Source organism: Cebidichthys violaceus, unplaced genomic scaffold, assembly GCF_023349555.1.
Source record: "Cebidichthys violaceus isolate CVI_PGR_0920_01 unplaced genomic scaffold, fCebVio1.0.p SCAF_57, whole genome shotgun sequence".
NCBI lineage: Eukaryota > Metazoa > Chordata > Actinopteri > Perciformes > Stichaeidae > Cebidichthys > Cebidichthys violaceus.
In genome coordinates this window covers 736,219-752,859 of record NW_027176783.1, presented here as the reverse complement: position 1 = coordinate 752,859, position 16,641 = coordinate 736,219, and the positions used below count along the sequence as shown (strand labels likewise).

At 39.9% G+C, this 16,641-nt stretch overlaps 2 protein-coding genes across 4 annotated transcripts in view; both read left to right on the top strand.

The window, feature by feature from the left end:
• Positions 1–2,886, top strand: part of LOC137888730 (tyrosine-protein phosphatase non-receptor type 7-like) — a 13,230-nt gene extending 10,344 nt beyond the window's left edge. For all 3 annotated transcript variants that reach the window (XM_068732185.1, XM_068732186.1, XM_068732187.1), the window contains exons 8-11: positions 124–317; positions 516–629; positions 712–796; positions 1,253–2,886. In XM_068732185.1, the coding sequence (XP_068588286.1) occupies positions 124–317; positions 516–629; positions 712–796; positions 1,253–1,345 (486 nt within the window). In that variant the 3' untranslated portion in view covers positions 1,346–2,886. The remainder of the gene's footprint in view (positions 1–123; positions 318–515; positions 630–711; positions 797–1,252) is intronic.
• Positions 2,887–4,684: 1,798 nt separating this feature from the next.
• Positions 4,685–13,613, top strand: LOC137888718 (ADP-ribosylation factor-like protein 8A). The gene is made up of 7 exons (XM_068732166.1): positions 4,685–5,108; positions 7,233–7,313; positions 8,246–8,319; positions 8,909–9,002; positions 10,197–10,264; positions 11,105–11,175; positions 11,914–13,613. Exons 1-7 carry the CDS (start codon positions 4,986–4,988, stop codon positions 11,964–11,966), a joined length of 564 nt encoding a protein of 187 aa, XP_068588267.1. The 5' UTR covers positions 4,685–4,985; the 3' UTR covers positions 11,967–13,613.
• Positions 13,614–16,641: the final 3,028 nt, after the last annotated feature.

Genomic DNA, 16,641 nt, shown 5'->3' with positions numbered 1-16,641 from the left:
TTGTACTTTGTACTGCTAACTACTACTAACTACTTAGTTAGGTTTAGACAACAAAACTACTTAACCTTTTGACAATGAAAGTTGTGTGTGTGTCTGTGTGTGTGTGTGTGTGTGTGTGTGCAGCTGTGCTCGGAGCGTCGTCCCGTCAGACACTACTGGTTCACCTCTTGGCCTGACCACCACATCCCACAATGCACCGCTCCTCTGCTGAGACTGGTGGAGGAGGTGGAGACGTACCGGAAGTCCCTCCTCCCGACCGGCTCTCAGCCAATCACAGGCCCCGCCCTCGGTCCCGGACCAATCGTCGTCCACTGCAGGTTGGTTCCTTATCAATCAGTTATTATTCAGAGCGGATGTGAGAAAAACTCAGAGTTCATGTTCAATGTTCACATTTGGTCCTGGTGGCTCTGGAGGTCCTGGTGGTCCTGGTGGTCCTGGAGGTCCTGGTGGTCCTGGAGGTCTTGGTTTTAAGTCTCTCGAGCTGACATTCAGGTCTCGTGTCTCTGTCCTCTCAGTGCAGGTATCGGGAGGACGGGCTGTTTCATCGTCAGCAGTATCGGCTGTCAGCGGCTCAGAGACGCCGGAGAGGTCGACATCCTGGAGACGGTTTGTCAGCTCCGACTGGACAGGTGAGATTCACCTGTCTCTGGTATCAGCCCCTCTGCTGTCTCTCTGTCTGTGGTGTAACTTTCTGTTTTCTGTCCTGTACAGGGGGGGGATGATCCAGACCACAGAGCAGTACCAGTTCCTCTACTCCACACTGGCCCAGTACAGCTCCCAGTTACAACACAACCAGGTACTCACGCACACACACACACACACAAACACACAGAACCAGTGAACAGGATGTGACCATATGTGGACGGAGGAGGAGTGACGTCGAGACCTGTCAATCACTGTGTAGCCCCGCCCCTAAATCATCCCCTCTTTATGGTCTGTTTGACTCTAAATGGAGCATAATGTACTAAATGAACATCATGCTGTATTGAAGAAGACTGTAAACTAGAGATTGAGACCATAAACTCATGTTTACAATGTTTACTGAGGGAATAAATCAAGAGAGAAGTAGAGTCATTTTAGACTAGACTTCTATACAACCAGAGGAGTCGCCCCCTGGTGGACACTAGAGAGAATGCAGGTTTAACACATGACTATGATCTGTCTCTTAACCGCGTAGGTCCAGTGTCCTAAACTCCACCAAACGTCTGGTGGTTTAGATGTGAGGACTTTGTCTGTGTTTCCTCTTGACCAGGAGCAGAACCAGAACCCAGAGGACCAAGTCAGCATCCAGCTACAGAACGTCCAGCTGGACGGCGAACAGAATGTGAACCTGCAGAACCAATGAGAGCAGGTTCACACCTAAAGAGATCCAGCGGACCTCAGAACCAGCAGAAGACCAATAAACGTGTCATTAACAGAACCAGAGTCATGGAAGCAGGACGTGAAAGCACCTACTGCACCTTCAGAGTGTCAGGATCACATAGAACTGGATTATTCTGGTCCAGTTCAGAGCACAGAGACCCTGGAGAACCCAGAACTGAACCAAGCAGAAAAAAACACAAAACAGAAAATGTTGAGTAAAATAAAATTAAACAGGAATTTACTTTGACAGAAATTGAAGATTAAAGAAATGATTTCGGTAGAGTTGAACCCAGAGGCCTAACTGTGACCCAGTACGAAGGTACCTTGGTTTCTGACTCCTTAAGGGACCAGTTTGTCCCCAGTCTAAACTGAAGCTACGTCTACTGCTAGTCATTGATATGAACACTGATGGAGAAGAGGCTGCAAACATGGTTTCCCCATAGAAACAGAATCCGAGTAGAACTAGTGCAAAATAAAATGGCGGTTGTTGTTAGTTGCTAGTTGTTGTTAGTATCAGTGTTAACACAAAGTGTTAAGTCTCAGCTCAATATGAAGAGAGGGGACACAGCGCTGGAGACACATGGCTGGCTAGTTAGCTAGCTAACATTAGCATGTCCTTCTCCAGAGTGAAGGTGCTGCTTCGGCTCATTTGCTGTAACCCGTGTAGCATTACAGCATGGTGGACTTAGCAAGCTAGCTAACTAGCCAGCTATCCACTAGCTAGCGATCTAGCTTGCTAAGTCCACCATGCTGTAATGCTACACTAGTCATCTGTTGAGGGCGTCGTTCTTTCTTACGCTGTGATAAGAGTGTATGTGAAGCATGAAGTTGTTTTATTAATTTACTCTCTACGCTTCGTAACGTTACTACTCAGTGACATATAATATGCTATAATATGCTACATTTAGTGAAGTAGTCTGAAAAGAGAGAGAGAGCACTTATGGTGTTCAAACACAAAACACTTTCAACCAGGAGGCCGGTGTTCATGTCCCGGCGTGTTTCTGACTTATTGTGAAGTTTCGTTGGTGATGTTCGTGACGTGTTTACTTCTCTAAACTTAACTGTAGCCGCTTCACTTTGAAGACAGAAACGAAAAGCCTGAACCGTGTCACCATGACACGCTGAATGTCCCTCAGATGTTGTCTTATTTATAGAGATCAGGTCTGAATAGTTTGAATAGTTTGAATAGTTTGCAGTCGGTTGAGGTTAAGAAACATGCACAGTGAAATGAAATGAAATATTAAAACTGGATTTTGACATAAGGCCCTTTATCGCGTCAGGTTTTATTGTGTTTTAGTATAAAAGATATTTGAAAGTAATGATTCAGACAATGTGGGCCTGAGGGGCCCCTGAGGGCCCACAATAACCACCTGTGCTCAACTAATGATTGTTTTTATTATTGATGACTGAAGATAACTCTCTCGATGAATCAACTCTTTGAGAACATTTTATAAAATAAATATAATTTATATTATACTATAAATATTTATATGAAATTAAAAGAGTGGCACATTCAAATGTTTCATCTGATCAACAATCCAAAACACCAAATATTGTTTTTGACCACATTAAAAAGAAGAAGCTGAAATCCGATCATCTATAATCTATAATCATGATATCTGATTTTGATTCAGTTGATTTATTGATTACTTGTTTTAAAGCTGCTGTTTAAGGCCGTCTGACTGTCAGGAGATATAATGTGTGTTTGAGTCTCGCTTTAAAAGAAAAGTTAACACCACATCTAGTGTGTGTGTGTGTGTGTGTGTGTGTGTGTGTGTGTGTGTGTGTGTGTGTGTGTGTGTGTGTGTGTGTGTGTGTGTGTGTGTGTTGAACCTGGTGAGGATTAAAGAAGCTGTTAGTACGTTTTGACATCATCTGCTGTAAACTCACAGTCACTGACGCGTCACTGAACACAACAGGAAATAAAGAACATTTAGTTTCACGGTTAAAGGAGCCGCATCACGACTGCAGAGGACAGAACGAAGCTTTACTAGAACGTCCATCGTTATGGCAGACGCAGGACATTTGTACTGTCACACGTCTCATACGGCACATCATGTCATGAAAGACGTCCCTCCTCAGTACTTCTTGTATGTGACATTAAAGCTGCAGAGGGAGTTGGTCCAACATTACGTCTGTTTTCCCGTCACTTCCACTGAAGACCAGCTCCGTGTGTTAACACCAGGGGGCGGTGTTTCCTCCGCACAGCAGCGTCCGCTTCTGTCGGCCTCCTCTTTCCTTCCTCCTCCTCTCCTCTTCCTCTATCAACCCCACCCAAACAGGAAGTGGAGCCGACAACCTGCTCTCACCTCAAACACGAGTCAGGTTCACGTTCACTGCAGAACAGGTTTTCACCAAGAAGGAAGTCCCCTCTGTGTTCTACAATAAACAGAGCGTGAAAATGAAAGCAAGTCAACAAACATGAATACAGAAGAGACATGTTTACATTAGAAATATGAAAGAGAAGACATTGTGTGTTGCCGCTCTGTGCAGGAACGTGCAAAATGTGCACCAGAGAACGTGCAAAAGTCTACGCTCAAATCAGATATTATAACCCGGAGAGAAGAAGAAAAACTCTGCTGGTGTTTAAATCCACGTCACAGTCCGTCTCTTAAACGTGTTTGTCAGACATCCTGGAGTTCATCCAGGTATATTAATTACAGATCTTCTTTTGTCTGTTACACTCTGAGACGGAAAATGAAGTAAAAGTAATTCATAATAAACATTAGATTTGTTATGACATCCACAGCTAACTAAATGATGATTGGAGCTGTTTTGAGTGTGAAGTTGGCAACATGTACGTCAACCTTTACTTGAATAACTGTGTCTATTGTTGTTTATTATAGTTTATTCATGTTTATTATTGTTTGTTATTGTCTATTGTTGTTTATTGTTGTTTATTAATGTTTATTATTGTTTGTTATTGTCTATTGTTGTTTATTATTGTTTATTAATGTGTATTATTGTCTATTATTGTTTATTATCGTTTATTAATTGCTCTCATGAACAATTAATCAGACATACTGCTCCTCTATTTGCACTAATATCTCAAATCCATTGTCCATTGTTGTTTACGTTCATATATATTCTTTGATATATATTTATATGTATATTGTACATAGTAGCACATGTTAAATGTGTATGCTTAGTTTCTCTGTTCTACTTTGTTGTCTTTAATGTCCTTGTTTTTATATTTGTCTTGTTTATTGGTGTATTTCATTGTGTACGTTGAAAGCAATGTGACCAGCATTACGTTAGTTATTAAGTTAGAAGTGTTTTATTTTGATGGTCTGTACCGGATATGTCGGAGCTGTGTAATATCTAACTTGACGGAAGCTGGTAGGAAAAGGCGTCGCTAGTAAACATCACAGACAGAATAAAACACACGAACCGCGGACATTACGGCCAGAAAACACCGACGTAGTAACCGTTCTCTTCGGTGTCCGTTCAGCTGTCACCGTCACCGTGATTGTCACAGCCACTGTCAGCGGCCACCAACAAAAAAACACAGGACTGTCGGGGCGTTAGCCAGCTAGCTAGCTTAGCATAGCCACCTAATAGCCGTTAGCAGGAGCCTTCAAGCTAGCGTTAGCATCGGACGACAAAACAACAACAACAAAGAGATGATAGCGCTCATCAACAAACTGCTGGACTGGTTCAAGGCGCTCTTCTGGAAGGAGGAGATGGAGCTGACTCTGGTGGGGCTGCAGTACTCCGGGAAGACCACCTTCGTCAACGTGATAGCGGTGAGAGGACCGGCTAGCTTTAGCTAGCTAGCACACATACACACACACACGGGAGCTAAAGCCAGCTAGCTAACGCCACAGCTGTCAGTTAGCATCTGGCTGCGTCCATTGTTGTCCTCGCGGCGGTGAGGTCAGCTAGCTGTCGGTGTTAAGAGTCAATACTGTTATAAAGTCACATCCGCGTTAGCTAGCTGTGTTCATCACGTGTCATTAGATTATGTTACTGTTTAAATGTAACGCTTCTGCACCGGATGTAACGTTAACATGAGCACAGCTGCTGTCACAGAGGTGGATGGATGGATGGATGTAGATAGGTAGATGTAGGTTGGTGGATGGATGTAGATGGATGGATGGATATATGTATGTAGATGGATGGATGTATATGGATAGATAGATATATATATATAGGTATGTAGGTTGGTGGATGGATGGGTGGATAGATAGATAGATAGATGTATGTAGGTAGATGGATAGATAGATGGATGGATGGATGGATGTAGGTTGGTGGATGGATGGGTATGTATATGGATAGATAGATATATATAGGTATGTAGGTTGGTGGATGGATGGGTGGATAGATAGATAGATGTATGTAGGTAGATGGATGGATGGATGTAGGTTGGTGGATGGATGTAGATGGATGGGTGGATGGGTATGTATATGGATAGATAGATATATATAGGTATGTAGGTTGGTGAATGGATGGGTGGATAGATAGATAGATGTATGTAGGTAGATGGATAGATGGATGGATGTAGGTTGGTGGATGGATACTTTATTAATCCTGCAAGGGGAAATAAAATAAAAAAACTTCAGCAGCATTATGATCCAGATAAGGAATCAAAGTATGAGTAAAACAATGAGTATAAAACATGCACAATATATAGAATGAGATATAATACTACTGAGTTAAGTGAACTAACCAGTAGTGCACAGATCAGCCACAGCAGGAAGGACGGAGTTACAGAGTTGTAGCTGTGGACGATTTAACAGAGCTGATTCACTATAGAGAGGTGATGCAGTGAGCAGGACCATCTCCTGTGTCTGTCGTGTGACAGTGGAGCAGGATTCTGCACCGGTGGATGTTTTCCTCAGCATGAAGGCCGTATATTGGTGGTATTGATCCGTGGTCTCTGGTCGTGGAGCCGGAGGTAGAGGTCTGGCGGAGCTGGTGACGGAGGATCGATCAGCTCCACCAGGACCTTCCTGCACCGGTCACAACACACCGAGACATCCTGTGTTTTTGGTGACCTACTGACATAGATCCTACACCTATATAATGTTCAGGGAGATGTGTGTATTCCTTCCTGTTAGAATCTGAAATGCACGATTCTCTTCATCAAGCTTTGATTCTAAAACGAAATGAATTCAAAAGTTCCACGTAGCACCAAACCTGTGGTCCTCAGTGACTGAGTCCGACCGGTTTGGTTTGCTTCACTTCCACACGTTCTCTTTTAATCCAGGAGGCGTCGGGCGGGTCGAAGCTCAGCCTTCTTCACCAGAACTCTGCTAGCATTTAGCCTAGCTTAGCACGTAAACAAGGCGTCTGTTGCGTTCATCTGTTGATTATCGAGACATAATCTAACAATCGATTACTTTCCCCGAAGCCTAACTGTGATGAGGTCGGTAACTAACTTTAATAACTTGATAATTAACTTCATTGACACATAACTAAGGATGCACAGAAGGATCCTAGAATCAGTACTCTGCTCCCTTTACCCCACATTACAAACCTCTTTGTATTCCCCCACAGCCTTTTAAACACTAATAGTGACATTTTACTTTGAGTGTGAAACATGTTGTGGTCGCTGATATGTGCTGACCTCAGTGTTTACTGAGATGTTTTCTGTTGATGAATAAACTAACTGCCCAAACAGAGATGGTTTGATGCTTCATTAGAGGACCATGGCATCGAACACACCCTGACTCTTAAAGGTGATGTGTGTCCATGTGAATGTTGTCATCAGATCAACCATCAGGGAAAACTTCTGGAAGAAAAGAGAGAGAACTCTGACATGTCAGGACAATATGTGAGGAGCCGAAACCCACCGATAATAGACTGTGTGTGTGTGTGTGTGTGTGTGTGTGTGTGTGTGTGTGTGTGTGTGTGTGTGTGTGTTTCAGTCTGGACAGTTCAGTGAAGACATGATTCCGACAGTTGGATTCAACATGAGGAAGATCACTAAGGGCAACGTCACCATCAAGGTTGGTAGTTCCATTCCTCCGCTGCCTGTCTGCACACATTTAGAAGTTTAGTTGTCTCAACCTAACTTAGTAGTTTAGTTCTCTCAACCTAACTAAGTAGTTTAGTTGTCTCAACCTAACTGAGTAGTTTAGTTGTCTCAACCTAACTGAGTAGTTTAGTTGTCTCAACTTAACTTATTAGTTTAGTTGTCTCAACCTAACTAAGTAGTTTAGTTGTCTCAACCTAACTGAGTAGTTTAGTTGTCTCAACCTATCTGAGTAGTTTAGTTGTCTCAACCTAACTAAGTAGTTTAGTTGTCTCAACCTAACTGAGTAGTTTAGTTGTCTCAACCTAACTAAGTAGTTTAGTTGTCTCAACCTAACTGAGTAGTTTAGTTGTCTCAACCTAACTAAGTAGTTTAGTTGTCTCAACCTAACTGAGTAGTTTAGTTGTCTCAACCTAACTGAGTAGTTTAGTTGTCTCAACCTAACTGAGTAGTTTAGTTGTCTCAACCTAACTGAGTAGTTTAGTTGTCTCAACCTAACTAAGTAGTTTAGTTGTCTCAACCTAACTGAGTAGTTTAGTTGTCTCAACCTATCTGAGTAGTTTAGTTGTCTCAACCTAACTAAGTAGTTTAGTTGTCTCAACCTAACTGAGTAGTTTAGTTGTCTCAACCTAACTAAGTAGTTTAGTTGTCTCAACCTAACTGAGTAGTTTAGTTGTCTCAACCTAACTGAGTAGTTTAGTTGTCTCAACCTAACTGAGTTCTCACTTTTTTTGTTCTTACTTACTCTACTTAGTTTACCCATTATTTTCCTGTTAACATGAAATAAAACATATTTATAGATATTAATTAAAGAAGATTATAATTCTCTTATATTCTCTTCATGTGTTCTTTTTGTTAATCTCAGTGAAGTCTTCTCTCTAACATGTCCTCTCATTGTGTCTGTAGCTTTGGGACATCGGCGGTCAGCCTCGGTTCAGGAGCATGTGGGAGCGTTACTGTCGAGGAGTCAGCGCCATCGTGTAAGTCCTCGTTTCCTAAACCATGGTTCACGCCTCCTTAAACGGGACGCTGGACGTCTCGGCCGGGTCCAAATGTGACAGCGAGACATTAATGAGACTAGAGAGACGCAGAGGAAAGTCACGCAAATGGTCAAATGATGCTGACTGCCGTCGTAGAACTCTACAAGAGAAGCAGAATGCAGTGAGACAGGAACTGGGTCACAGCTGGTGGAGTGGAAGTGATTTTCTACAACCTCCATTTGGTCTTTAGTCCACAATGAGATCAGAAAGAACTGAACCACCAGAACAATGCAGAGCAGACTTCTGTACGTACGTTTGTGTTTTTGCAATAAAAGTCATCAACAGCTTCTTGTTGATCACTTAACACAAAGTAACGTCGAAGGCAACATGTTGCTCCAATGATTGACTGTTAGCGCTGTTGGCTACTAGCCGTCCGGCTCGCTGCCGCCATGTTGAGAGCCGTTTGGAGGCAATCAAAATGTGTTTCTAGTGACGTGTGTCAGTTACTCAGGCAGTTGTGATAACACAGATTTGTATTTACTTTTGAATGAATGTTTTTTAATATTCTGTCACATTCGTCTCGTTGTAGCTACATGGTGGACGCAGCCGACCCAGAGAAGATCGAAGCCTCCAAGAACGAACTCCACAACCTGCTGGACAAACCACAGCTGCAGGGGATTCCTGTAAGAACACCACGAACCAGACCTGAACCAGACTGAGCTAGACCTGAACCAGACTGAGAAAGACCACAACCAGACTGAGCTAGACCTGAACCAGACTGAGCTAGACCAGAACCAGACCACAACCAGACTGAGCTAGACCTGAACCAGACCACAACCAGACTGACCTAGACCACAACCAGAGTGACCTAGACCAGAACCAGACCACAACCAGACTGAACCAGACCACAAGCAGACTGAGCTAGACCTGAACCAGACCACAACCAGACTGAGCTAGACCAGAACCAGACTGAGCTAGACCACAACCATCTAAATGTTCTCCTTTTATTTTGTTAGTCATCTCTCATGTTATTACATAAAAACAATCAATTCAAATGATGAGGAAATAAAAATATATTATTTGTATGTATTAAAACTCATCTCTTCATTATTATTATTATTATTATTATTATTATTATTATTAATGATGTATAATAATGTGTTTATAGTTCGTGTTATGAAGTTAAACATCATAATTCATCTCTAATATCTATTTTATACTCATGTGAAAACATCTCCTACTACTGGATCTATTCAAGTTCATCACCAGAACTACATTTTACAGATTACATGTGAACACATCACCATAACGTTAGCTGGTGATGCTAACGTTCTTTATTATTACTATGATACGAGACAAATGTATAGAAGTTAAAACACGTAACTCAGACTGAAAGTAACAGTTTGAACTGACAAATGAAGGAAGACCAGCTGTTAATAGAGACAATACATCTGACTATAGTTATATGAGTATTCTGTTTATTCTTATTCAGCTGGTAGTTTAAACAGTCACAGCTGTTTAAACTTTCAGTCAGAATTATGACTTTGTAATAATGAACTCTATATTTATGATTGTTGTTCAGCATCGGTTACATCTTCAAAGATATCTTTATGATGTCACTGAGGTTGACCCGCAGTATAAAATGTTAGAAATCATATATATATATATATATATATATATATATATATATATATATATATATATATATATAGAAGCAGCCTGCTGCTCAATAATCGCTCTGGTTTCATTAATAAACACTCTGACTGACGGATGTTATTTCCTCTGGTGTTCTTCTGATGTTCTTCTGGTGTTCCTCTGATGTTCCTCTTGTGTGTCTTCTGGTGTTCCTCTGATGTTCCTCTGATGTGTTTCTTCAGGTTCTGGTTCTGGGGAACAAGAGAGACCTACCAGGAGCTCTGGATGAGAAGGAGCTCATAGAGAGGATGTAAGTACACCGTAGGGACGAGTATCTTCAGGATTATATAGATACTAGTACTCTTAAGGATTGTATAGATACTAGTACTCTTATTGATACTCTTATTGCTTCTTTTTGATTATATTGTGAGGAAAAAAAGACAATTAATGAAGAAAAGAATCAACATTTCACAACCTGCTTTCTACAGTACATAAATAGTCAAAGTCCTACTTTAATAAAGTATTAATGTTTATGCATATTGATTTTATGTTCTCTGTAATATTGTGATATTTTAATATTATATAGGTGGAGGCTTCAAATGAGCCCAGTTGGCTTTTTACCTACAGGTGGCGCCAGAATACAAGTCTTAACTTTAAAGTACCAAAGATAAAACTCGTTCTACAGAATGATATATTCAGAAGTTTAAAGTAGTATATAATGGAAGTACAAGTACTTTTTGTTCCACACAGTCGTGTTGATCAGGTCATGCTTCTGTTTGAGAATCAATACTTTATACTTATATACTTTTATATTTATATACTTATACACTTTATATTTATATACTTTTTATATTTATATACTTTTTATATTTATATATTTATACACTTTTTATATTTATATACTTTTATATTTATATACCTATATACTTTTATATTTATATACTTTATATTTATATATGTATATACTTTTATATTTATATACTTTTTATATTTATATACTTTTATACTTATATACTTTATATTTATATACTTTATATTTATATACTTTTATACTTGTATACTTTATATTTATATACTTTTATACTTATATACTTTTATATTTTTGTGAATGTTTTAATTTTTTTAATTGATTTGTGTTTTTTTAAATCAGGAACCTGTCGGCCATCCAGGACAGAGAGATCTGCTGTTACTCCATCTCCTGCAAGGAGAAAGACAACATCGGTACACACACACACACACACACACACACACACACACACACACCATCCATCCATCTAAACTTCTCAATGTTCTATAGAGTTATCACATAAAAACAATCAATTCAAAGGATAAGAAAATCAAACATTGTATCTTCATCATTATGTTTAATGATGTATAATAATGTGTTTAGAGCTCGTGTTATGAAGTTAAACGTCATAATTCATCTCTCATATCTATTTTATATTAACATGAAAACATCTCCTTCAAACTACTGGATTCATTCAAGTTCATCACCAAAACTACATTTTACAGATTACATGTGAACACATCACAATAACGTTATAATGTACCTTCAGTCAGTCCTCATGTTCACTGAGCAGAGCCTGAAGGCATCATAGTGTCACTGAAGTGAACCTCCGTTGGTTAGCCGTTAGCGGTGCTGCTAACGTTACTAGCTCTCTTGATTAGTTGTTAACAATGAAACATGATCAGAGATCAGAGAACAAAAGGCGTGAATGCTTATCTCATATTTAAATCTATGTATTCACCTCAACTCAATTTAATTAAATTCATTTGATTTAAAGAAACAAATATTTGTTTAGCATCACAGATAACAAACAATCTTTAAATGAGGTAATCATATAAATACCTCATCAGTAAAAGAAAACATGTTTCACTTCTGTACGTCATCGTGTCATCAGTTAAACTTCTCCGTCTCTTCTGTCTCCTGTTTGTTTGTGTCTCTCTCTCTCTCTGCAGACATCACTCTTCAGTGGTTGATCCAACATTCCCGGACTAAGAGGAGTTCCTGAGAACAGGCCACGCCCCCTCCAACAGAACAGGCCACGCCCACCTGTCCAACACACACACACACACACTTGCTCTTTGATCAACCCCCCCTCCCATAACCTCCCACCTCCCACCTTTACCCCCACTTCCAGTGACCCCTCCCCCTTTGAGATGCACTGACGCCTCGTTTCTTATTGAATATATAAATATTTAAATATATAAAACGAGTCAGACAATGACACTGCTGATGGTCACAAATACATGTTGATTAAATTCTTTGATTAAAGAAGGACAACTTTACCTCTTCAACAGCTGATTGGAAGCATTAATGAGACGGAGGTGTTTTCTTTATTTATGAACAGCAGCAGGAAACACAGTGATGTCACTTCCTGTGAGTTCAACCCTTGTAGTTATACGCTAACAGCTGATGTTTCACGGGTCACACTACAGAAGTCTTTATTTCTACTGCATTATTTATCGGGAATATTTCCCCAAAGAGAAGATTCTCCCTAAAGACAGCAGTCAAGTGTCTATGGATAGAAACTACAAGAGGACTCTTCTTCTTCTTCTTCTTCTTCTGTTGTAGTTTGACGTTTAGCGTTCGATACGTGAACCAGAATCGTGTCGTCAGTGCGTCTCCTCAGATCCACACGACAGCCTCCAAAACACAATGTTTTCTTTATTTTTGACTTTTACTCATCAACATAACCTGTAAACAAGAAGCAGACTGAGCGACATGAAGGCACACGTTTAGCTTTTGCTAGCTTTGTTAGCTTTGAGGCTGTTTTGTGGATATTTTTTTTTCCCATGATCCTCCTTTCTCTCCCCTCCCCCGACCCCCCTCCCTCCTTCATCACCTCCTCACATGTCTGCCTTCATCGTTCCCTCTCTACCTCCACACGGTTCATCCATCCACACCTCCTTTATTTCTCCTTTATATACTCCTGAGAAGCTCCTCCTCCTGTCTATTGTAAACTGCTCGTCCTCCTCTGTGTTCCCTCTATCCTTCCTTCCTTTCTTTTATTTCTGGATGTTACCTTCTTTCCTCCCCCCTCGTCGTGTCTCTCGCTCTCCTGCCGAGCGACGGGATTAAAACACCTTTTTATTGCACTGTTGATTTTGGTTTTGTAAGATATTAATAATGAGAATAATGTTAATAATCTTCTTATTGTGACATAACCTGGTCTGTCCAGATTTAAAGGAAGTGGTACTCTTAACGTTGAGAAGGAGACATGTTGTTGTTTCTGTTCATATCTCTGTAATAAGCTTTTTATTCTTTGTTTTATATTGTTATTTTTTGTATTATTGTTCTAATCCTCTGGCTGTGAACCAGAGGTCAGTGTTTCCCGCTCTGAGGCGTCTGCTGATTGGACCTCGGGGTGTCACGTGATCACACGCAGCGTTCTCGCATCATGTCGGATCAAATGCAGCGATGTAATTAATTCAGAGAAGTCCCACATATTAAATGTTTATTTTAAAACCCACTGATTTAAAGGTTTTCTCCTCCCGACACGCTTTCATGATCCGTGACGACAGTAATCGTGTTCATGAAGAAGAGACAGCTGATCTGATGATGTCATGACATTCATCCCTCCTCACAGAAACAACATGAAACCTGCATTTCTGTTTGTCTGATCCATGAAGAAGTAATAAAATAGATTAGAATCAAACGATCATTTTAATGTTTGGAAAATAAAAACATTCAGTGAGAAAGAAACGACAAGCTGGACTATTTTACATCCTAGTTTTATCTCACGTCTATGACAATGAGATGTTCAACTTCAGACAAGAATCCTGATCCTTTATGAATTTAATTTTTATCAGAAAGGAACTAAAATGGGGACAAAATTCAAAAGGCAGAACTCCAGTTAGTGATTTATGTTCCTATGGTGATGTTCATGATACATTATATAGATACATATGGTTCTATGGTGATGTTCATAATACATTATATAGATACATATGGTTCTATGGTGATGTTTATGATACAGTATATAGATACATATGGTTCTATGGTGATGTTCATGATACATTATATAGATACATATGGTTCTATGGTGATGTTCATACATTATATAGATACATATGGTTCTATGGTGATGTTCATGATACATTATATAGATACATATGGTTCTATGGTGATGTTTATGATACAGTATATAGATACATATGGTTCTATGGTGATGTTCATGATACATTATATAGATACATATGGTTCTATAGTGATGTTCATGATACATTATATAGATACATATGGTTCTATGGTGATGTTCATGATACATTAAATAGATACATATGGTTCTATGGTGATGTTCATACATTATATAGATACATATGGTTCTATGGTGATGTTTATGATACAGTATATAGATACACATGGTTCTATAGTGATGTTCATGATACATTATATAGATACATATGGTTCTATGGTGATGTTCATACATTATATAGATACATATGGTTCTATGGTGATGTTCATGATACATTATATAGATACATATGGTTCTATGGTGATGTTCATGATACATTATATAGATACATATGGTTCTATGGTGATGTTCATACATTATATAGATACATATGGTTCTATAGTGATGTTCATGATACATTATATAGATACATATGGTTCTATGGTGATGTTCATACATTATATAGATACATATGGTTCTATGGTGATGTTCATGATACATTATATAGATACATATGGTTCTATGGTGATGTTTATGATACATTATATAGATACATATGGTTCTATGGTGTTTATGATACATTATATAGATACATATGGTTCTATAGTGATGTTCATGATACATTATATAGATACATATGGTTTTATGGTGATGTTCATACATTATATAGATACATATGGTTCTATAGTGATGTTCATACATTATATAGATACATATGGTTCTATGGTGATGTTCATACATTATATAGATACATATGGTTCTATGGTGATGTTTATGATACATTATATAGATACATATGGTTCTATAGTGATGTTCATGATACATTATATAGATACATATGGTTCTATAGTGATGTTCATGATACATTATATAGATACATATGGTTCTATAGTGATGTTCATGATACATTATATAGATACATATGGTTCTATAGTGATGTTGATACATTATATAGATACATATGGTTCTATGGTGATGTTCATACATTATATAGATACATATGGTTCTATGGTGATGTTCATAGATACATTATTTAAATCTGCATTGTGGTAATTATTCATTTCCAAACATAAAAATGACAGATTTCTATTTGTTTTTAAACTACCGTCCACACAGAGCGCTGTTAGACGACTGTATTGACGGTAGACCTGATAATGTGGTCCAGGACCAGGATGTGGATTGTGCTGACTCAGAGATCAGAGATCCATCTATTTGTTGGTCGGTGCTCATAGTTCCTCATACAGCTGCTCTGCGTTGACCACCAGCTCACGCTGAGTGTGGAGAAACATCTTCTGTAGTTGTGAATGGCAGCAGCACGTTGGTGTGGTTGATTATATGGAGCAGAGACCAGAACAAACGGGTTTGATCACGTACCTTTGTCCGTAGACCGTCGTCAGCATCGCGTCTAAACAACATCTTGGGTCGGTTCTGTTCTCCTATTGGTTCACGTCACGTCCTGACAGCAGCCAATCAGAGCGCAGAACAAACAGGAAACGTCTGTCACGTTTGAGGATTTGGGAGATTATTTCTCTTTAGACTGTCGGGTCAAACGGCGTCAGTCCGGCTTTAAGTGTTCCCCAAAATCCTGAGTCCACATTGAGACAAGAGGGTTCCTGCTGAAGCTGCAGCTGAAGGTTCTTCATTCGTCTGTCGATCTGATGAACACGTCACCGATTACTCACTCGGTGTATTAAGAGCCGATCCATTTCCTGGATCTAAACCCAGAGACATTCAGCTTTGTGTCCCATGAGACGAAGATCCAAATACATATTCTGTTGATTGACTAATCTATTAAGCAACTAATTGCTCTTGAGGATGCTTTAGGAGCAACTAGCAGCGATGGCAAAGCACATAAATCAAACCCAGAATGTATTGTGCAGCTGGTACCGACCAGATTCAGTCTCAATGGTTCCAATACGTGGATTGGCTTTGTTATTCTTGTACAGGTGTGTTGAAGTGAACCACCTGAGCCTCGTGGTCCCAGTCCCAGGCACCGTGTTCCTGTAGGTGAGGACTTGAGACTGCTGCCGATGGAGGTCGACGGTAGATGGAACTCTTTCTGTTGACGCTGCAGATTCACACATCTGCTGCGACTGACTGATGATTATCTAACACATCAAATATTTAGTTGCCAGCAGCGACGCTAAAGCTTCACTACAGCCCTGTTTAGCCCGACGGTGGAAAGCTGCTTCTACCCTTACTAAACACCCAAAGCCGTCCGTCTGAAGCCTTGTGATCTGCTGACGGGTTAGAAGCGGGACGTGCCGATCGATCGGAAGGAGGAACCACTTTAAGCTTTACTGATGTCTTGTTTGTAAAAATAAAAAGAGCCGGTGACGATCGGTACGGATGGGGTTCACTTTCACTCCGGTGTTCTCTAGAAACAGACAGAAGTAGTTGCACCAAGAGTGAAGAAGAGCTCGACACACTGAAGGAAGTTCCTCACTTTGTGGAGCACAGGTAGAACGTCAGAGGTGGTGCTGCCAGACGTTTCTCTGACCTGCTCATC